The sequence below is a fragment of the Pelodiscus sinensis genome, chromosome 6, assembly GCF_049634645.1.
Source record: "Pelodiscus sinensis isolate JC-2024 chromosome 6, ASM4963464v1, whole genome shotgun sequence".
Taxonomy (NCBI): Eukaryota; Metazoa; Chordata; order Testudines; family Trionychidae; genus Pelodiscus; species Pelodiscus sinensis.
This window is the reverse complement of record NC_134716.1, coordinates 32,147,917-32,167,347: the sequence shown is the minus strand read 5'-3', so window position 1 is coordinate 32,167,347 and position 19,431 is coordinate 32,147,917. Positions and strand designations below refer to the sequence as shown.

General features: G+C 42.3%; 1 protein-coding gene across 3 annotated transcripts in view; it reads right to left on the bottom strand.

Annotated features, from left to right (window-relative positions):
* Positions 1–412: 412 nt before the first annotated feature.
* Positions 413–19,431, bottom strand: part of PIP5K1B (phosphatidylinositol-4-phosphate 5-kinase type 1 beta) — a 169,397-nt gene continuing 150,378 nt past the window's right edge. For 2 of the 3 annotated variants that reach the window (XM_006137851.4, XM_075931678.1), the window contains exons 14-15: positions 16,402–16,519; positions 413–1,173 (exon numbers count right to left, since the gene is read on the bottom strand). In XM_006137851.4, the coding sequence (XP_006137913.1) occupies positions 1,171–1,173; positions 16,402–16,519 (121 nt within the window). In that variant the 3' untranslated portion in view covers positions 413–1,170. The remainder of the gene's footprint in view (positions 1,174–16,401; positions 16,520–19,431) is intronic. The other variant, XM_006137852.4, reaches the window with a different exon arrangement.

The window sequence follows — 19,431 nt, the reverse complement described above, 5'->3', positions numbered from 1 at the left end:
CCTCCACAAAAGTTTCACTACACCTTCTAGAAGCATTTATGAAGTTCCTAAATATGCTCCCACATCAAGGTCTGAATTCTTAGAATAATGCTAGCAACACAATCTCCTATGACTCTAATCTCTTCTCCCATGTGGAACCAGATTGTTGTTACTATTTTTTCTTTTGCTTGGGAATGGTTGCATATGGTGAGAGATCTGCAACGTTTATCAAACCATTGATGTTGCATCTGTTGCTTTTCCTTTCTCCTTCTAGAATGTTTTTTCACTCTCTCTTCTATGTGAGAAGATATAGGACAGATAACCTGTTATACATTGTGTGGCACATTGCATAAATAATGATTCTTTTAGAAAAGGTCAGACGGGCAAGAAAAGCAAGTTTTTTGATTGGAAAGTTTGAAACGTGCACCATAAGTTTTGAGAACAAAATATTTTATTTCTGTCAATAAAACTATAGTTTACAGTAGTATTTACTAAATAAATTATATAATTTCTCTTTTACAAGCAATAAACTAAATCACACATTTCAAAGACAATTTATGTACACAACATAAGGCCTTGTTATAAATAGCTTTTTCTCATTTCACTAATAAACAGTGAAAATATCTTTAAAGGCTATTGTCCATAAAGTAAGTGCAGACATTTACATTATTCCTGTATGAAATCAATTTGGACTTCCAACAATATGGACCTACATGATTATGATTCAGGAGTAAGGAAAAAAAAGTGGAATTAATTTGCCACTCTTGTTGATGATGGATCTTTAAATAGGTAAAGCAGATTACATACTTTGCTTGTACACAATCACTGAATACATGCAAATGAAATCATGAGAGTCATTAGGAAAATATATCACTTTCAAGTCCAAAAACGGTGATTGGCAATAGTATAGAAAGCATCTTAAATACAGTTTATGCAGTTCTTCACAGTTTAGCAAGCAACAGCACATGATAGCAACATGAGGAATGTTTCATGTCACATTTGTCGAGTCTAGCTATCACTTCCATTGTTCAACGGTCCCCTGACATTTCTTAGATATAAGTTCCATTGATTATTACTCTTTGTCTATTAGGCTCAGCAAATTCCTCCCTTTCATCAGGAGTGCAGAAAGTGCTCTTCAGCAGCTACGGTCACTTCTAATCCGCTTTTACTTGACTTTCTTCCATTCTCTTATTACTGGAAACAGAAAATAATTTAAGAGGTCAGGAGGGTTTGTTTCTTTATTCTGCACTTTATAAAATCATAATTGAATAACATTTTTATCTGCGACCAAAAGCACTCCTGTAGTTACACCCTACACATTATTGTAATAATCTTTATGTCAAATATGCCTTGTGAAGTATCATTTTAAAACTAATAATCCACTGATCAACAATATTACTGCATAATGTATGCACAAAATGTGTATGAAGGATTAACAACAAATGAAATTATAGCAGCATTTGCCAGACAATCTGAGCATGGGGGTAAACTTGTTTCTCAAAGACAAAAGACAAGTTTATGCATCTAGCCAGGTGTCAAAGTTGGTTAGTAATCTCTGGTCAAGCGAGCATTCTCTGGCAATGAAGGGGGGCAGGAATAGATCTATATACATTTTAGCAAACAACATTTAACCTCTAACCATGAGACACTCAAGTCCATCTAAGGAAATGGGTTTTGCCCACAAAAGCTCATGATATAATATAAACAGAGCTGGCCTGAAAGCCAGGTAATATGGGACCAGGCCCTGGAGGGGTGCACGGCAAAGGGCTCTGACCCCACCCCTCCGGCTCCTTTTTCCTGCCAGCAGGCAAGCATTTCTCCACCTGATCCATCCAGCTCCCTCCCTGCTGGCCAGCTGGGCGCTCCAGTTCCAACATGTTCCAGCTGGCTGACAAGGCAGAGCAGAATACCGCAAGCTTCCCTCCCCCATGCTCCAACCAGGCAAGGGAAGGCTGGGGCTAACTGATTTCCCCTTTCCCCATGAGCAAGGCTGGGATCAGCTGATCCTAGGTGGAAGCATGACTCTGCTCTATTGCCCACTTCATTTGCTATTAGAGTGAGGAAGTAGCAGTTGCAGCTGCTGAGCCCTTAAAGGCAGAGGGGAGAGTGCCTGATCCCCCACTGACTGAACCCAACCCCTGAACTAGGCAGCCCTGCTGCCTACCCTTCCCCCAGTCTCTAGTGGGTTGTGGCTCAGGGGGCATAGCCCAGGCCATGTCTAGTTTCCAGAGATAGCAGGGGTCATGGGAAATGCATCTCAAGTAAGTGCCTGTGTCCAGCTGTTTGCAAGACCCTCAGTAGCACTTTCGGCAGGTTTTTTCCTTCTCTCCTCCAGCCTGTGTATGTTTGGTCCGTCACACTAGGGCATGTAGCTGGAGATAGCCTTGTGCCTGGGTTTGTCTTTTCTTGTCTCCTTCCCCCTTTCTCCCCCAGCTCCCATGCCCCAAGAGGGAGCTGGATTTATTTCTGTGGCTTCTTGTTGCCCAAAATTGCCCCACTTCCATGCAGTGTCTTTCCTTTTATGTGAAAAGTCTGGTGGTGGTACCAGGCCTGTCTTGCTATTTTTCAATAATAATAAATAATAATAATAATAATAATAAAAAAAAAGCCCAAAACTCTCTTCTTAGTTGCAGTTAATGAAACAAAGACCATATGGGGGTAGGGAGGACTGATTCTAAAGAGATTAAAGGTGAATCAAACCCTTAGGCTACGTCTACATTGGCAAAATTTTGCGCAAATACTTTTAACGCAAGAGGTTTTGCGTTAAAGTATTTGTGCAAGAGAGCATCTACACTAGCGTGTGCTTTTGCACAAGAGATGTGCTTTTGCGCAAAAGCATCCGTGCCAGTGTAGACGCTCTCTTGCGCAAGAAAGCTCTGATGGCCATTTTAGCCATCAGGCTTTCTTGCTCAAGAAATTCATGTTGCCTGTCTACACTGGCCTCTTGCAAGAGGGCTTATTCCTGAGCGGGAGCATCATAGTTCTTGCGCAAGAAGCACTGATTTCACACATTAGAACGTCAGCGTTCTTGCGCAAGAACTCCCCGCCAGTGTAGACCGGCAGCATGCTTTTGCGTAAAATCATGCCAATGTAGACACAGTCATAGGCTGTGTCTAGACTGGCCACTTGAATTTCCGCAAAGCACTGACGATCTCATGTAAGATGGTCAGTGCTTTTGCAGAAATACTATGCTGCTCCCGTTCGGGCAAAAGTCTTTTTCCGAAAAACTTTTGCGCAAAAGGGCCAGTGTAGACAGCAGAGATTTGTTTTCCGCAAAAAAGCCCCAATCGTGAAAAACGGCGATCGGGCTTTTTTGCGGAAAACTGCATCTAGATTGGCCAAGGACACTTTTCCACAAAAAGTGCTTTTGCAGAGAAGCGTCCTGCCAATCTAGACGCGCTTTTCCGAAAATGCTTTTAACGGAAAAGTTTTCCGTTAAAAGCATTTTCGGAAAATCATGCCAGTGTAGACGTAGCCTTAGAGTTTAGCTTTTACTTGTTCAGTGTTCATGCGGGTTAAGTTACATGAGGGGGAAAAAAATTGCATTGAAAAATTGCTATAGTCACTTGCTTTGTTGGGGTTAGATTTATACATGTTTACCTTCAGGTTACACATCAATAAAACTTATCAGTTACTTCAAAAAACCCTACCAACACAATTGTCTACCCAGGTGTAACTGCAACATGCTTTTACTCCTGAGAGGGTGTTAGTATGTTTCTCTTATGCTAGAGGCCCCATAATTCACAAATGCCACAAAATCCAGATTTTTTTCCTCCTCTATTTGGGAGTGTCTCATTTCTTTAATTGCTGTATTTATAACAAATGGATATGTTTTTAAATGTGTTTTTTGTGGGAAGCACTTAGCATGCATTTCAGATGGGATGTGGATATTGTTCTTGTACTGGCAGGAGAAAGTTATGATTTATTTATGGTTAATTTTTACAAGCACATCATATGCAGCTGTTGTGAAATTAACGCAGTGAGCTATTGCTTCTAAAGACAGCTTACTGGCCACACCTATAGAGTTTTTAAATTAACCACTTCAGTACAGCTCTATCTTTTGCTAAGCCTTTTCCATTATTAGTCAGTACACAGATATACAACATGTATCCACATTAGTACCATTTCCTTGTGCAAATGTTGTATGCACTAAGGCAACTAAAGGAAAATATTTGATTATGTTTTATGCTCCAGGTACACAACCCTTCCCCCTTTTGTTTTAGTGTCAATTTCTTGTTGACAGGAATATTGACACTAAAACAAAGTGGGAAGGGGGGGTGTATATGTGGAGCAGAAAAGCAGCAATCAGGGTTGTGTAATGCAAGGGAGGGAACAACCTGTTCTCATTCTAAGCAGGAAGATGGATTTGCTTTTGAACCCATTTATTTGGGGCAAAGGGACAGTTCTTTTTCTTTTGGATGGTGCCTGATGGCTACTTTTCTTGCCCAACTGCCCCTTCCAAGCATCTCGTTTCATTTCAGGTTGAGGGGGAAATGAAAAAAGTTATTTATCTTGATTTTTATTATCACCATTTTTAACGTTAATACCTTTATACTAATACTCCTTAAAACAAACTCTCTTTGTAGTTAAATAAACTTGTTTAAATTTTAATCTAAACTAATCCACTGTTGTCTTTGAACTGTTTGGTAACTCCAGGTAAAGTAGCAAACTGTTGAATACTGACCTGTTACAGAACAGACTTGATATCTGGACTGTCTAGGAGAGGGCTGGACTGTGCAAAACAGATTTTTGGGAAAACTTGGGACTCAGAGTGTGTCAGCCCTGCAAGTAATAACCAATTTTGTTGGAATCTACTTTGACTAACGGCAGACTGCTGGTATCATTGTGGCTGAACCAGGGCTTCAGTCATACACAGACCTGCACAACGTTAGGCTCTTTGTTAGCAGCCCTAGTTGGGATCTACGACAACAAAGAAACCCAGTGTTGCAAGGCAGATGGCGAGACACCCTTTCACTGGTCTGGATTGGACCCTGGAATAGGGGGATGGCGCACACTTTCTACATCTGCACTTCAGTAACTTGCAGTATAGCTCTGCAGTGATCCTCTTTTTTAAAATTCACATGTATAGTATTATCTCCCTTGTAAAATAATATACTTTGAAGCCATTACATTTATGTCTATAAATACTGATACACTGAATACATAAAACCAGAATTTGCTCTTGAGAGATACTGGAAAAACAGGATATTACTGAAGTCAATGAAAATTAAGGACATAAGCCATTCACAGGAGACATTTATTACCTTCTATGACTGATCAGGGCCTTAGAATTCATAAGGGACAAAATCCTAGTCTCACTGAAGTGAACTACATAACTTCCAAGATTTGGGCCTTAGAAAATGAAACTGAATATACCTTCCTGCAGGTGTAGGTTTTCTTATGGAACTGTGAAGTCTCATGATTAATTTGTAAATAAAGCTACAAAAATTCATAATATTACTCATGAAGAGAACAGTTGACAAATATTTTAAAAACCACAGAATTACTGGAAAAACACAATCGTACCACAAATTTTATTTTCAATATTTCTGTAGGATCATGTGTCTATGTTGGGCACTTAAGGTAAAATGGATTCCCAACAAAATTCTAGAAAGCCAGAAAAGATCTTAATTGACATCACTAGAATTTAAGTGAAAAAAGCCCCAGACCAATTCAGACTTGACTTTCAGTCTGAATCCTCCTTTGTACATTAAAAAAAAGCGCATACAGAAGGCACAAAAGCCTCATCTTTTTAGGTCACTTAACTTTAGTTCTAAAGATAAAGATATTTAATTAACCTTCAAACTATTCAAGAAGAGACTCTAACCTTAGCAGCATAGAAAAATGTGAGCTCCTCTGGCATTTTGAAAAGCTTACGTGGGAAAAGGCAACTGATAGAAATCATAGCCAAAATGCTAATTAAAAATAATATACCTGGCACCAGGCATATGCACCAAATTATGTTACACTATTGCAAGCTTACAGAACTGCGATTGTACACTGGAAAATGGTACAGGCAGGATATTGTAATCAGTTGCTTAGTGAACAGGCTGAAGCAGATATGTCCTCATCCTCAGTATGCAGACATAACATCCCGGTCATGGCAGATTATGTTACTATATTTGGGGCATGGGTTCAGTATGCAAAACTATTTAGTGGGTCAAAAATATTTTGCAGGAAGTCAGAAATAAATAAAATCACTTTGCTAGCATGTTTTCATGAGACTAGGATCAATTAAACATGGTTTTTCCACTGAGAACAGAGCTTCAATGCATGGCTGTGGGACACAGTCTGAATAGTCATTGTTACCTTTTTGTATAGAGTACAATATGCATTTCCCCATGACACCAGTCAAGCTCAAGCCCCACCCTCACTTCTCCTATCCCTCAGAGACAGAAGCACTATGGGCAACGGCATTCAGCTGTCCCTGTATTTTCTTAATTCTGTGTCACAAAAACAATGCTCATGCTAGTGAGAAGGGCAATTGGGCTGTAAGGAGTTGCTGCTTGGAATGCCCTACTCTGGGTCCAATCTTGTATACCCTGTTTCAGGCAAAATGCCCATCACAATGTTCAGGGTCTGGTTCTCTTTGAGCAATAGCTATAGTGCTGATATTGGCGTGACACTGATGGCAGTCACAGAGAGGCAGTGTTTCCTGCCCATATTAATAGAGAATTAATATGATCTTGGAGATCCGAGCTGAGATGCGTAATGGGAAACACATGACAAGACATAAGTGAACGACAGCTACAATGGGCCAAACACCAATAATCACTTAGTGAGTTTGTACTAGCCAGGATTTGTTACATAATGGATTTAGAATGTGCTCCATTATTTGAGCATATTTTTGTGCTCTATTAATTTTTTTGCATGCATTCATTCCTCAGTAAATTGATTTCCTCATACAGCACATTACAAAGCCCCAAGGCACCAATAATTTATGGCTTAGTGAAATTTACACAGGCTTTCTAGCACTTGATTCACTTGGCTAATGTGTTAATTATAACCTGAAGTACATTCACATTAAATAAAAGCACATTCCTCTTGTATCTGACTTTGGAACAAAGAGAGATTAATGTCTTGCTATAGTTATATTTTAGCTTAAAATTATGCAAAAACTGTCTTATGGGCCAATCTCTGTTCTCGGATGCCTGCGTATAACTTCAGTTAAAGTCAATGGGAGCCATGCGCTTATATTCAAAGGAAAGAATTAGGACCTGCGTATTTCAAAATGAACATTTTCCCTTCTAAAAAGAGGTTGTAAGAAATGGATAAAAACTTTCAGACATATTAGATGACATATGTGTAATCCATTTTAGATGCTATTGCAATAATAGATGTCAGTGCTGTTGGGGGTTGTATTTTTTGTCCTTCCCTCTCCCTCAAAAGACATTACAGGCAGTCCCCGACTTACGCGGATCCGACTTATGTCGGATCCGCACTTACGAACGGGGCTTTCCCGCCCGAGGTCGGGGCGAGAAAGCCCCGTTCGTAAGCTGCTCTGGTGCCACTGGTCTGCTGGAGACCGTCTCCAGCAGACCAGGGGCACCGGGTGGGTTCCCGCGCTTCTGAGGCTTTGCCAGAGCAAAGCCTCAGAGGCGCGGGGAACCGCCGCTGCTGCCGCTTCAGTCTGGGTGCCTGTGGTCTGCTGGGGACGGTCCCCAGCAGACCACAGGCACCCGGACTGAAGCCGCAGCCGCGGCGGGGTCCCTCGCCTCTGAGGCTTTGCCAGAGCAAAGCCTCAGAGGTGCGGCACCCCGCTGCCGCTGCGGCTCTGCTCCCCGTGTCCCTGGTCTGCTGGGGGGGGGGGGCGCAGCTAGTGTGCTCCCCCCCCCCCAGCAGACCAGGCTTTTGTTTTGGACTCTGGGGCAGAGCAGCTGGGGCGCTGCCGATTGGTCCTGCAGCGCCCGCTCTGGGCACTACTGGACCAACCCGTCAGCACTCCAGCTGCTCTGCCCCAGGCGTCCCCAAGTCAGCTTCTGCTGAAACTGACCAGCGCTGACTACAGGAAGCCCCAGGCAGAGTTGCTCTGCCCCAGGCTTCCTGGAATCAGCTGCTGATCAGTTTCAGCAGCAGCTGACTTGGAGACGCCTGGGGTTTTTAAGTTGATTCTGTATGTAAGTCAGAACTGGCGGTCAGTTTCAGCAGTGTCTGAATCTGGACGCCAGTTCCGACTTACATACAGATTCAACTTAAGAACAAACCTACAGTCCCTATCTTGTACGTAACCCGGGGACTGCCTGTACTAATTTTGAGGGCTTGATTTCAGGTGTAACAAGCTTCCATGGCACGCACAGACTTGTCTGGATTGGACCCAGCCTCCCGTGTACACACCTTAAGATTTAAAGACATTTGCTGAGATTTAAGAGGGGCCATCAGATGCTTTTCTGTACAATTCAAAGAGATTCTGCCTAGGCACAAGGTTGACAATAATGTCACTTAATGTGCACTTTGGACAAAACTTTCTATAGACATATCCACTACCCCTGCAATGAATAAGTGTGCACATAATAGCTGACTTCATACTTCATTTAAGGCAAAATGCCACATCTCTGTGTATTTAAAATTTAATCAAGAGAAAGTCAAGAGTATAAATTATGAAAGTAACAATAAATGATTAGTTGGAAAGAGCCAACAAACCAGAGTTTTTATTTCAAAACTCAAAATATGCAATAAAGCACAGTACAGTATTTAGAAAAATCAAGTAAATTCCACAACTTCACAATTCCTCAAGTACATTCATATGACAGTTTTATAGAAAAAATTACACTACAGGTACTTAGAATGGGTTCTGTGAAAAGACTAGGTAACATTCTCCATTATCTTTGGCTGTGCAGAACGTTTGGCAAATGGAAACTCATTAGATGAGGAAAGAAACAACAGATATTGGTAAGGAGGGTTTAAACTATTTTGTTGTGCTTGTTCTCTACATTTTCTGTTATAATAATTTTTGATTATTTGTTGCTTTGTTTATGGTTAATCAAATATACATTTATACTTAACATTTAGCAGGAAATTTACGTTCATGCTATTATTTGCTTTACCAATGAACTGTATCTTCCATAAGAAAAAAAACACACTGATATTTTAAATGTGTGTGTTACTTAGCTATTAGAAATTCATGGATTTCATACAAATGCCTCTATTTTCCTGGAGTCTTCATTTAATTAATTTTTGAATTTGTAATTAAAAACATTCCTTAGTCATCTGACTCAGAAAGGCTTACCAGGAAAATAAAATAACCAGTAGAGTTTTACCGCAAAGTCTGAAAAAAGTTGTTTAATGCAAAGTGGGACATCAAGTAAAGTGTTTCATGCTGAATAAATTCAAGACAACCTTAATGTTTTCCAAATATTCAAGCAGTCTAAGAATGGTGGGTTAGTGTCAGATGGCTAAGGAATATTTTCTATTAATTTTTGAACTTGTAATTAAAGACTCCAGAGGCATTTGTATGAAATGCATGAATTTATTCCAATTTTTCATTTAATGCCCTTGAGTCTCAGGAACTTTTCATGACACCTGAAATGTCCTATTCTCCCCCTCCCCCCAACAATATTAAAAGCCAAATATTTTCATGAAACGCAACATATTTGTTTATAAAATATTGTTATACAAGAGGATTCCTAGTAAAATCTAGTGTTTGAAGTGAAAAGAAAAATTGAATGGTGTAGACAATGCCAAAGTTGTTCTCTCTCGCTCTCAGAGAGGGACACTTGTTCAATGTTTAATGATAAATTAATTCATAATAAGCTAGTGGAAAATATCCTACACTGAGTCAGAAGCTGGCAGTAACAATAAACACTTTTTTAAAGTGTTCTTTTCTGTGTATTTCATAACCCGAAAAAAAATGTCACTACATAGTTTTCTTGTTTTTCAGTTTAGAAAAGATGGTCACCTTAACATTTATTGTTAATGTGCTTTCAAAGCTGTCTTCCTTCATCCTTTCCCTAACCCTCCCCCATGTTCAGAAAGCCAAATGCAGGAGAATTTTGTTGCAGTTCTACCCAGATTTAAGAGTTTAAGCAGCAACAGCCGCTAATGCTGGATGAAACTAACTAGGACTGTGGTCTGCAATGGACTTCCTGAAAAAGTACAAGAGTATGGCACTAACTTTTCTTTATCAATCCCCAATATTGGTAGTCAGTCATGGGCTTTCATCACAGTGCAGAACATAAGACGACATTAGAAAAAACAGACCCAACTCTGATCTCACACTAGTAAGGACTGAAACTAAGTAACTCCACCCTAGTTTAAAATTAGAGGAGAATCACTTCCAGTAGCAATAAATACATTTCTGTTAAATGATGCCTATACAAAAGGGCCAGAAAACCAATGGCCAAAAGGAACAGTATAAGATGGAACCTCTGACCTACTCTGGGTTCCCCTAACAGTCCATGAAATACCTGGGAGGCCTTTCACAACAGAATCAAAGTAAGGGGGTTCCAGGTGAGTGTGACCTATACATTTATCTTTGTAAACCTTTTAGCCTTTCAATGGCATTCAAGCAGCACCACCACTAACCTGCAGCTTGGATTACTCCTACTCTTGACTAAACTCTCTCTTGCAGGGCTTGGAAATACAGATGGCAGAAACAATAAAAACATTTGTTGGATTATATATGCCTCCTTTTATGACTAAGTAGTGCAGTTCCAGAATTTGCCGCTTAATACAACCCCCAATAAACAAGAGCTCTTTTTCTGTGGCAAATTCTAATTTATCCCCCCAAACTCCAAGTTTACCTGACCATCTAAATTATTTCTTATACATGATATTGTTCAGAGCTAGATAACCAGCCCCCCTGTAGATGGCAAGTTCACACTATTTTCCTCACTCACGGAATAAAGACATGACTGATCTTATTTTATTCAAATCCTTAATATTCCATAAGAAGCTTAGCACTTCAAATCAAGAGAAGTCAGGCAATGGAGTTATTGAAATGAAGCAAGTTAAAGTATCACGTATTATAATATCTAAGGGTACGTCTACACTACAGCGCTAGTTCGAACTAACTTAGTTCGAATTAGTTAATTCGAACTAAGCTAGTTCGAACTAACGCATCTAGAACTAAAAACTAGTTCGAACTAGCGTTTTGCTAGTTCGAACTAGCAAATCCACATTGAGTGGACTCTGAACAGGGCTTAAGGATGGCCGGAAGCAGTGCCGGCAGGGCATAAAAGGAGGACTTAGAGCATGGAGATGCTGTCTCAGGCTAGCCGAGGGCTGCGCTTAAAGGGTCCCGACCCCCACCCCGGACACACAGTTCTAAGGGGTGCCCCGCTTGCAAAGAAGTTCTGGCTTGGAGTGCCCTGAGTGCCCACACTGGGCACATCACACCACTCGGCCATCAGCCCGGCTGCACTTGCCGCAGGCTGCCATCTGGGGAGAGGGAGTAACTGGGGGGCTGCAGGAGAGCTTCCACCCCCAGAAGCCCGCAGAGCCAGCCCAGTCCTCCCCATCGGGGGCTCGTACCCCATTCCTCCCTCACCTCCTTCCACTTACCCTTCCCTAGCCCCCCTTCTTATTGATGTACAAAATAAAGATAACGTTTCTTCCAACATTGACTCTGTCTTTATTGAAAAAAACTGGGGGAGACTGGGAAAAGGAGGTGGGAGAGGGGAAGAGAAAGGCTGGGAGAGGGGAGGGCAACTAACATGATCAGGGGTTGGGAACAGGTCCCAGATGAAGAAAGGCTACAGAGACTGGGACTGTTCAGCTTAGAAAAGAGGAGACGGAGGAGGGACAGGATAGAGGTCTCTAAAAGCAGGGGTTGGGTGGAGAGGGTGCATTCATAAAAGTTCTTCCTGAGTTCCCATAAAGAAGGACTAGAGGACACCAAAGGAAATGAATGGGTAGCAGGCTTCAAACTAGTAAGAGAAAGTTGTTGTTCTTCACAAAGCAAATAGTCAACCTGTGGAACTCCTTGCTGCAGGAGGCTGTGAAGGCTACAACTAGAACAGAGTTTAAAGGGAAGTGAGATAAAGTGATGGAGGTTGGGTCCATGGAGTCCTATTAGCCAGAGGGTAGGAGTGGTGTCCCTGCCCAAAGTTTGTGGAAGGCTGGAGAGGGATGGCACGAGACAAATGGCTTGGTCACTGTCTTTGGTCCATCCCCTCCAGGGTCCCTAGGGTTGGCCGCTGTCGGCAGACAGGCTACTGGGCTAGATGGACCTTTGGTCTGACCTAGGACGGCCATTGTAAGCTCAGGGCTCAGTGTCGGGGGTCTCAGTGGACCCCCTTGATTTTCATGCACACCTGGTCCTGGGTGGCCAGGCTGGCAGCTCTCCTGCCCTAGACGGCCACTTTCCTGTGCCTAGTGCGGAGGTTGTGGACGAGGTCCACGATGTCCGCACTAGCCCAGGAAGGTGCCCGCCTCTTGCGGTCCAGGGCAAGCTCCCGGGAGCCGCCAGCCTGGTCCCGGCAAGAGGGGGTGGGCTGGGGGGCATCGGGTGGGTGGCTCTGTGCCGTGCCAGGTGCAGGGTCTGCTAGCTGGGTGCTGGCAGGCTTGCACCTGGCACGGGCACCGTAGCCAGCCCGTGCCCCTTTAAGGGGTCCGGGGCCGGGAGGGGGGCATAGAGTTTCCCTGGTGTTGGCCAGAGTGGCCACCAGGGAAACCTGGGGAGGGCTAGCCTCCCACTAGTTCGAACTAAAGGGCTACACAGCCCTTAGTTCGAACTAGCTAGTTCGAACTAGGCGTTAGTCCTCGTAAAATGAGGTTTACCTAGTTCGAACTAAGCGCTCCGCTAGTTCGATTCAAATTCGAACTAGCGGAGCGCTAGTGTAGCACCTATTAAAGTTAGTTCGAACTAACGTCCGTTAGTTCGAACTAACTTTGTAGTGTAGACATACCCTAACAGATAAGGTTTTAGGAGCTTTCCTTGCAAAAAAACATTGATAAGGCTTATTAGCCAGCCTGCTAACAAGATAACATGCATTTGACATTTAAACTAGTTTTCCCACTAATGATTTACTGTGTCCATTTGAAAGTAATCATCTTTGCCTAGTTTTCTTAGGAAATTCATTACTAAAATCATCAGCTTTGGTGCTGTGTTCAAGAAAACATGCAACTTCCATTCTCTCCACTGCATTTAATCATCCTAAACACAAAAAATGAAAGCGCACACCCCTCTAGCAGATGTGAATGAAGCTGAAAAACATGTCATTGCTACTTCAGTCCTAAACCTTATTTTAATTACTGATTTACCATGGTTTCCAACTATATATGATGTTTTAATGAGGTCTTCAGAGCAAAGGCTTGTGCACAAAGACTGTCACTGACCCTTTCTTCCTCCAGCATACAGAGTTACGGGACAGCTCCTGGTCTGGAACATCCATTTGATTTCTTTGAAGTAGTTGGCAGATGCAGAACAAGGCTGTCTACACCATCTCAGCATAATTTACATGACTTGGGGTGTGAATCAACCATTCCAGAGACACAAAAGTTTTGTTGACATAAGCGCTTGTGTGCCCAGAGCTACATCTGTTGGAGAGAAGCTTCACCTCTCGTGGAGGTATTTTTTTAATGCTAACAGGGCATAGGGCATCTTCACCGCAGACGTAGCCTCAGACCAGTGTTGTCAGTTGGGTGACAACCTTGTCTCCATAATTAGTTTATAGAGCAAAAGCTTATTGACTTTCATGGCAGAGGTTAATTTTCTTGCCTTTTGCCTGGGGGCAGAATGCTGTATACACAGTCTTCTCTAAGGGTAAGATTTTATCTGCTTTGTTTTACTCACCTAGGAGCAAAGTGACGAATTGTATTTATTAGCTTCACCCTGATTGGTCTCTTACAACAATGTTAACTCTTTGTGCTAAACAATCTAGTCCAATCTGTACATTGGTGTGACACTGTACTTTTCCTAAACCTGGGGAGCTTTGCGTAAGCTCGAAAGCTTGTCTTTTGCAAACATAAAAGTTGTTCCAATAAAAATATATTCCCTCACCCACTGTGTGTCAATAAATCTAAAAATATGTTTAAAATACTTACCTCTGCGATTCATCGTGAGAGTTCATCACTTTAATTACAACCTAACTCATTTATCTCCACCACTGGATTTCTGTCTTTTGTGCCCCTTCCTTTTAGACTCTAATCTCTGTTATTTGGGGGTTTACTTAAGAGTCCAGTTCCATTTGTGCCACGCAAATAATCAAAATAACCATTTCATAGTTTTCTATGTAAAATAAAAGGTGTCATGTAGATTGGATTTTTTGGGAGGGGATAAAGGGAAGAGGAGATTCATTCAATTGCTCTTTGTACCTCCCTTTCCCTTGATATTCCAAGCTTAGCAAGTTCTCCCTGGATGGTGAATATTAATGTCAACAGCAAACTAGCACCAGGGCTGATTTATACAAGTCCAGTAGACTTTCGATAATCCGGAACCTTTGGGACCTAGGTGGTGCCAGATTATTGGATATGCCGGACTATCAGGAGGTACTATACTCTGTGTGTGTGTGTGTGTGTGTGTGTGTGTGTGTGTGTGTAAAGTGCTTTTAACCCTTTTTATTGTAGCACAAGCACTGTGTGTGTGTGTGTGTGTGTGTGTGTGTGTGTGTGTGTGTGTGTGTATATAAAGTGCTTTTAACCCTTTTTATTGTAGCACAAGCACTGTCCAGCATCACACAATGCCAGTGACAGACTGACTCAGTCCTATCCAGTTTCACTTGGTTCAGCTGCTGACGCTGCTGCCTTGTGACTCTTTTTTGGCCAAAGCTCACTCACTAGGCTCTTGCCATTTTGATGCCGGACTATTGGGAGTGCCGTACAAGTGGATGCCGGACTATTGGAGTTTTACGGTATGTAGCAAAATGGAAGGCAGATATGATGGGTTGCTTGATAAATATAGAACTGGTTTAACTGATAATTTTATGTTCAAGTGATCACTGGTTGCTTGCTACTGGTAACAGAAGTTGGGTGCAATGACTGTTACATGAGTCAGGTTATTAAATTAGTACCTGTAAAACTGGTGTTCTACACATTCAGTTTTGCCTGGTTAGAAAACCACTCAAGAGAAAACATGTGGTGTGATAAAATACAGGACAGACACCCGAAACACAAGTCATTGTAACAGGCCTACTGGATCCCACGGTACAAGACAATCAGGAAAAACAAAATCCTAGGATAAACCTTTTCTAATTGTCACCTTATGGGATGCCCACTGTAATTCATGCCAAAGTTTCACACAAAAACCTACTGCTTTCATCCTATTGATGTTTTGTATGCTCCATTTTTGAGGACATTTCTTTTTCCTTTTTAAAAACACAACGCCCCTTCCCTGGAAAATAGATCCAACACAATATACTCACATTAAATTAAACGTTTTTTTATGGGCGGAGCAGCAAATATTGATTACTACAAAACAGTGTCTCCATGCTGGGATTTCCAAATGGACCTGAATCCCCATTAAAATCCAATTGGATTTGGGTGCCTGGGGCCTTGAAAATCCTAGACAGAGTACTTTAAAAATAGAACTGCATAGATATGTAATAATCAAAGCTGTGAGCTTGTAAAGGAATTTTTCACTTGAAATAATGAAATTTGCAGAACAGCAAAACACAGCTTACTGGGAACCATAGCAAAAGAGGAAAGCCGTAAATGTCAATGTAATTCTGCAGCCACGGCTGCATCACTAAGAATGAAAAAGGAACTACCATGTCTTTTAAGCCCACCTGTGCAAAACTACTTTTCTTCATAAATACTCGTGTGCAGAAACGGTACAGGTTAGGTACGGCACCCTCGGAACCTGAACGGTCCTGAACAAGGGAGTTCACTGCACATAGGGATATCAGACCATGTCCTTCCTTGGGACTCCCCTCTTGGCTGCTGGAGGGGCTGCTCCGCACTTCCAGCTGCCGCTGGGGCCACCCCAAGCCCCACTTGCAGCCAGTGAGGCTCCGCACCCCCAGTCGCTGGTCCTGCTCCACTTCAAGCTCGCTAGCTGAGCTCCCTGCCTTAAGGCCACTGGCTCTGCAGGCTGCCAAACTGGCTGAGATTCCAGCCACTGGCAACTTCTGTGGCTGGGGCTCTCGGGCCTAGTAACATCCGTGGTCCTCCTGGCCCATGGATGTTGCTGGACCAGATTGTCCTATACCATAGAGGTTCAACTTCTAGGTTTCAATCTGGGAAAAATAAGTTTTTTCCCAAGTTTGGAAAAAAATTGTTAGGTTATGTTGAAAAATGTTTTGGTACATTTCATGAAGAATACAATAGTGACTAATCACTTAGTTAACATCTGAGTTCTTAAATACCCTCCTAAATCAGGGTCTTAAAGTGCATGGTTAAGTTTAAATAAATACTCAGGAACATTTCAGTTGGATCACTGTGATCTTAAAGTTGGCTATACACCTAAATACTGAGTCCAGGCCTAAGTAAATAAAACTAAGATAAATTGTAAATTAAAAATGGAAGGAACACAGTATGACAACTTACTAAATAGACATCCAAAACTGAAGCATTATCGTTTTCCATTTCCAGTGTGCTCTGTTCTGAAGTCAAGTAGATAGCACTGTCTTCTAAAGTGAACGTTGAACTCGAAGGTAACCCTTTACTGGAAATACAGGGGGGAATATAATGGACACAAAAAGCAAGTTACATAGGGGAAAAAATTACAAACTTCAGCTCTTATGTTTGTATATTTTACCTCCCCCTCACCTCCCGCCACCTCTCCACTCCTTCCCTTCTTTGGATCTATTAATTTTTAAGCTGACAAGTGCAAACATGGATGATTCCTGGTTAGTGAAAGTACTCACACATGACTAATGTGCCTTATCCACATTTTTCTATTTATTCGGTTGCATTAAATAAAGTGCTATCAGGAAGAAGTGAAGGCCAAATTCTGCTCAAAGTTACATTAGGATAAATCTGGAGTAACTTCACTGTCTTCAAAAGACGTACTGCAGTTTTCCCCTGATATAACTAGGAGAATAATTTACTGCAGTTCATTTAATTTTTAAATTAAACTCAATGATTTCAAACAATTTTAAATAAAACTCAATAATAGCACCCCTGCATAACATGAAAGGCTAAGCATCCCAAAATGTATTATAGTCCCTACTTCAAATTAGAAGGATAAGAAAAATCTGATATTTTAGCCTCCCACCAATATGCTCAGGTAATATATTATAATGTTGTTCCTGTTTCACTCAAACTGAATTAATCTCATTACTTTCACTATGCAGACTATTTATTATACAGAAGCGCCACAGCTTTCTGCATTTGGCTTAAGATAATGTGTAAGGGAACATCCATAACAAGATTGCACCCACACATAATTCAACATAACTGAAGAGCAGTGATAGACGGACCATATTGAATTCTGACATGCAAATAGAGGATTATTCAGGGGAAAATTTTCAAAAGCATTTCTCCATGCAAAAAAAGTAGTAAGAAAAATGTGCTAGTGTGTGCGATTAATGTAGTGGTGCAGAGCCATTTTTTTTATCTCTTAGTGTAATTATCTAATTTGAATGAATAATCACGGGGAGGAAATATGAAACCAAAAGGTGGATTTTTGGGCCTTTCTTTTTAAAAGTTATCCTTTAAGGCTGGGATCTTCAAAGAGGAGTTTACAAGAGTGACATGCCCACTCCTCACCGAAAGTTAATGGCAGTGTGGTGCCAAAATCTCAGCCTAAATATTTAGGTCTAAAATTTCAAAGATACAAGCATCTTTCTTCATATACAAGCATCCTAGGCCAATCAGCTATGTGATGACACTCCAGAACGGAGCGAAGAAGGAATAATTTTTTCCTCTCCTGGAGAACTTTCCATTTTACAGTTTGACTATTTGGGTTGTGTGCTGGGGACAAGTGTTGTTCCTATGTATATGCCTAAGAAAACCCACATCACACTAGACAAGTATTAGTCATTGCACTAACACTAGCAATAACCATTTCACTATTAATATCTCCTTTACCAAATCAGTAGAATTAATGCCCAAAATATAAAATAAATACAAACAGAATACAAAACAGAAAGGCACTTGATGCCATACTAACAGTAGCAACATACTATTACCATAATCTATTACAGGCACTCCCCGGGTTACGTACAAGATAGGGACTGTAGGTTTGTTCTTAAGTTGAATCTATATGCAAGTCAGAACTGGCATCAGCCGCTGCTGAAACTTATCAGTTTCAACAGCGGCTGAATCTGGACACCAGTTCCGACTTACATACAGATTCAACTTAAGAACCCCAGGCGTCCCCAAGTCAGCTGCTGCTGAAACTGATCAGCAGCTGATTCCAGGAAGCCCGGGGCAGAGCAGCTCTGCCTCGGGCTTCCTGTAGTCAGCCGCTGGTCAATTTCAGCAGCGGCTGACTTGGGGACGCCTGGGGCAGAGCAGCTCAGGTGCTGCTGGGTTGGTCCAGTAGCGCGGCCGCTCCTCGGTGCTACTGGACCAACCCAGCAGCATCCCAGCTGCTCTGCCCCAGGCGTCCTGATTCAGCCGCTGCTGAAAGTGATCAGCAGCGGCTGAATCAGGACTCCTGGGGCAGAGCAGCTGGGGTGCTGCCGGGTTGGTCCAGTAGCGCCAAGGAGCGGTGCTGCGGGACCAACCGGCAGCGCCCCACCTGCTCTACCACAGGCCCCGGGCTTTGCTCCATGTCTCCCTGGTCTGCTGGGGGGGGGGCACTAGCTGCGTCCCCCCCCAGCAGACCAGGGAGACGGGGAGCAGCTTTTCTAGTCCCGGAGAAGGCGGGCAGCGGGACCAGGCGTCCCGCTGCTCCAGTCCTCCGGGGCGAGGAAATCCCCGTTCGTAACTGCAGATCCAACATAAGTCGGATCCGCGTAACTCAGGGACTGCCTGTATTGTTACTTGTATTATCTAGTGTCTTCGGTGTCTTTTCAAAGATAAGGCTTTATTCCCTTTCCTTCTAGGCTGATCCAATTCCCACTGACTTCATGGAAGTTGGATAAGACCTTCTATTTATATGCCATCTGGTAACATTTGTGTCACATCACTTTCATGCAATCATTCAAATGCAGTCCATCTGCCAGAGTACCGGTAGTACCAGAAGTGCTTCTTGCATGTTGACTGTGTTTTACCATCTCTTTCACAAATAAAGCACTGGCTTGAAAGATGATGTCCCCGGATAATGTGAGAACAGAAACGAGAGTTGCTTTAGCTTTCAAAATTCAATAAGCTGAACCCCTCCCCCACACCCACACCCAGAGAAAGCACCAGGAAAGGAGGGGAACCACACAGAGGCGAGGAATAGCTGATATATAAGGATAGGGAGCAGATGTGACTGCAAAACCAGAGGTCTCCCTCCACTTTGGAAGACAGTGCTCCAGGCAGCTGGGTGCAGAGCAGACTGTGGCAGGCTGCAGTTTAACAACAGGTTTTCAGTGCTGTTTTGTAATGTTTAAAGATAAATTAAAAATGATTAAGCACAAGCTCTTCATACTACCACACAGTGGCTTTTCTATTCTGCCCCCAAAAGCTGCAGTATTCACATTC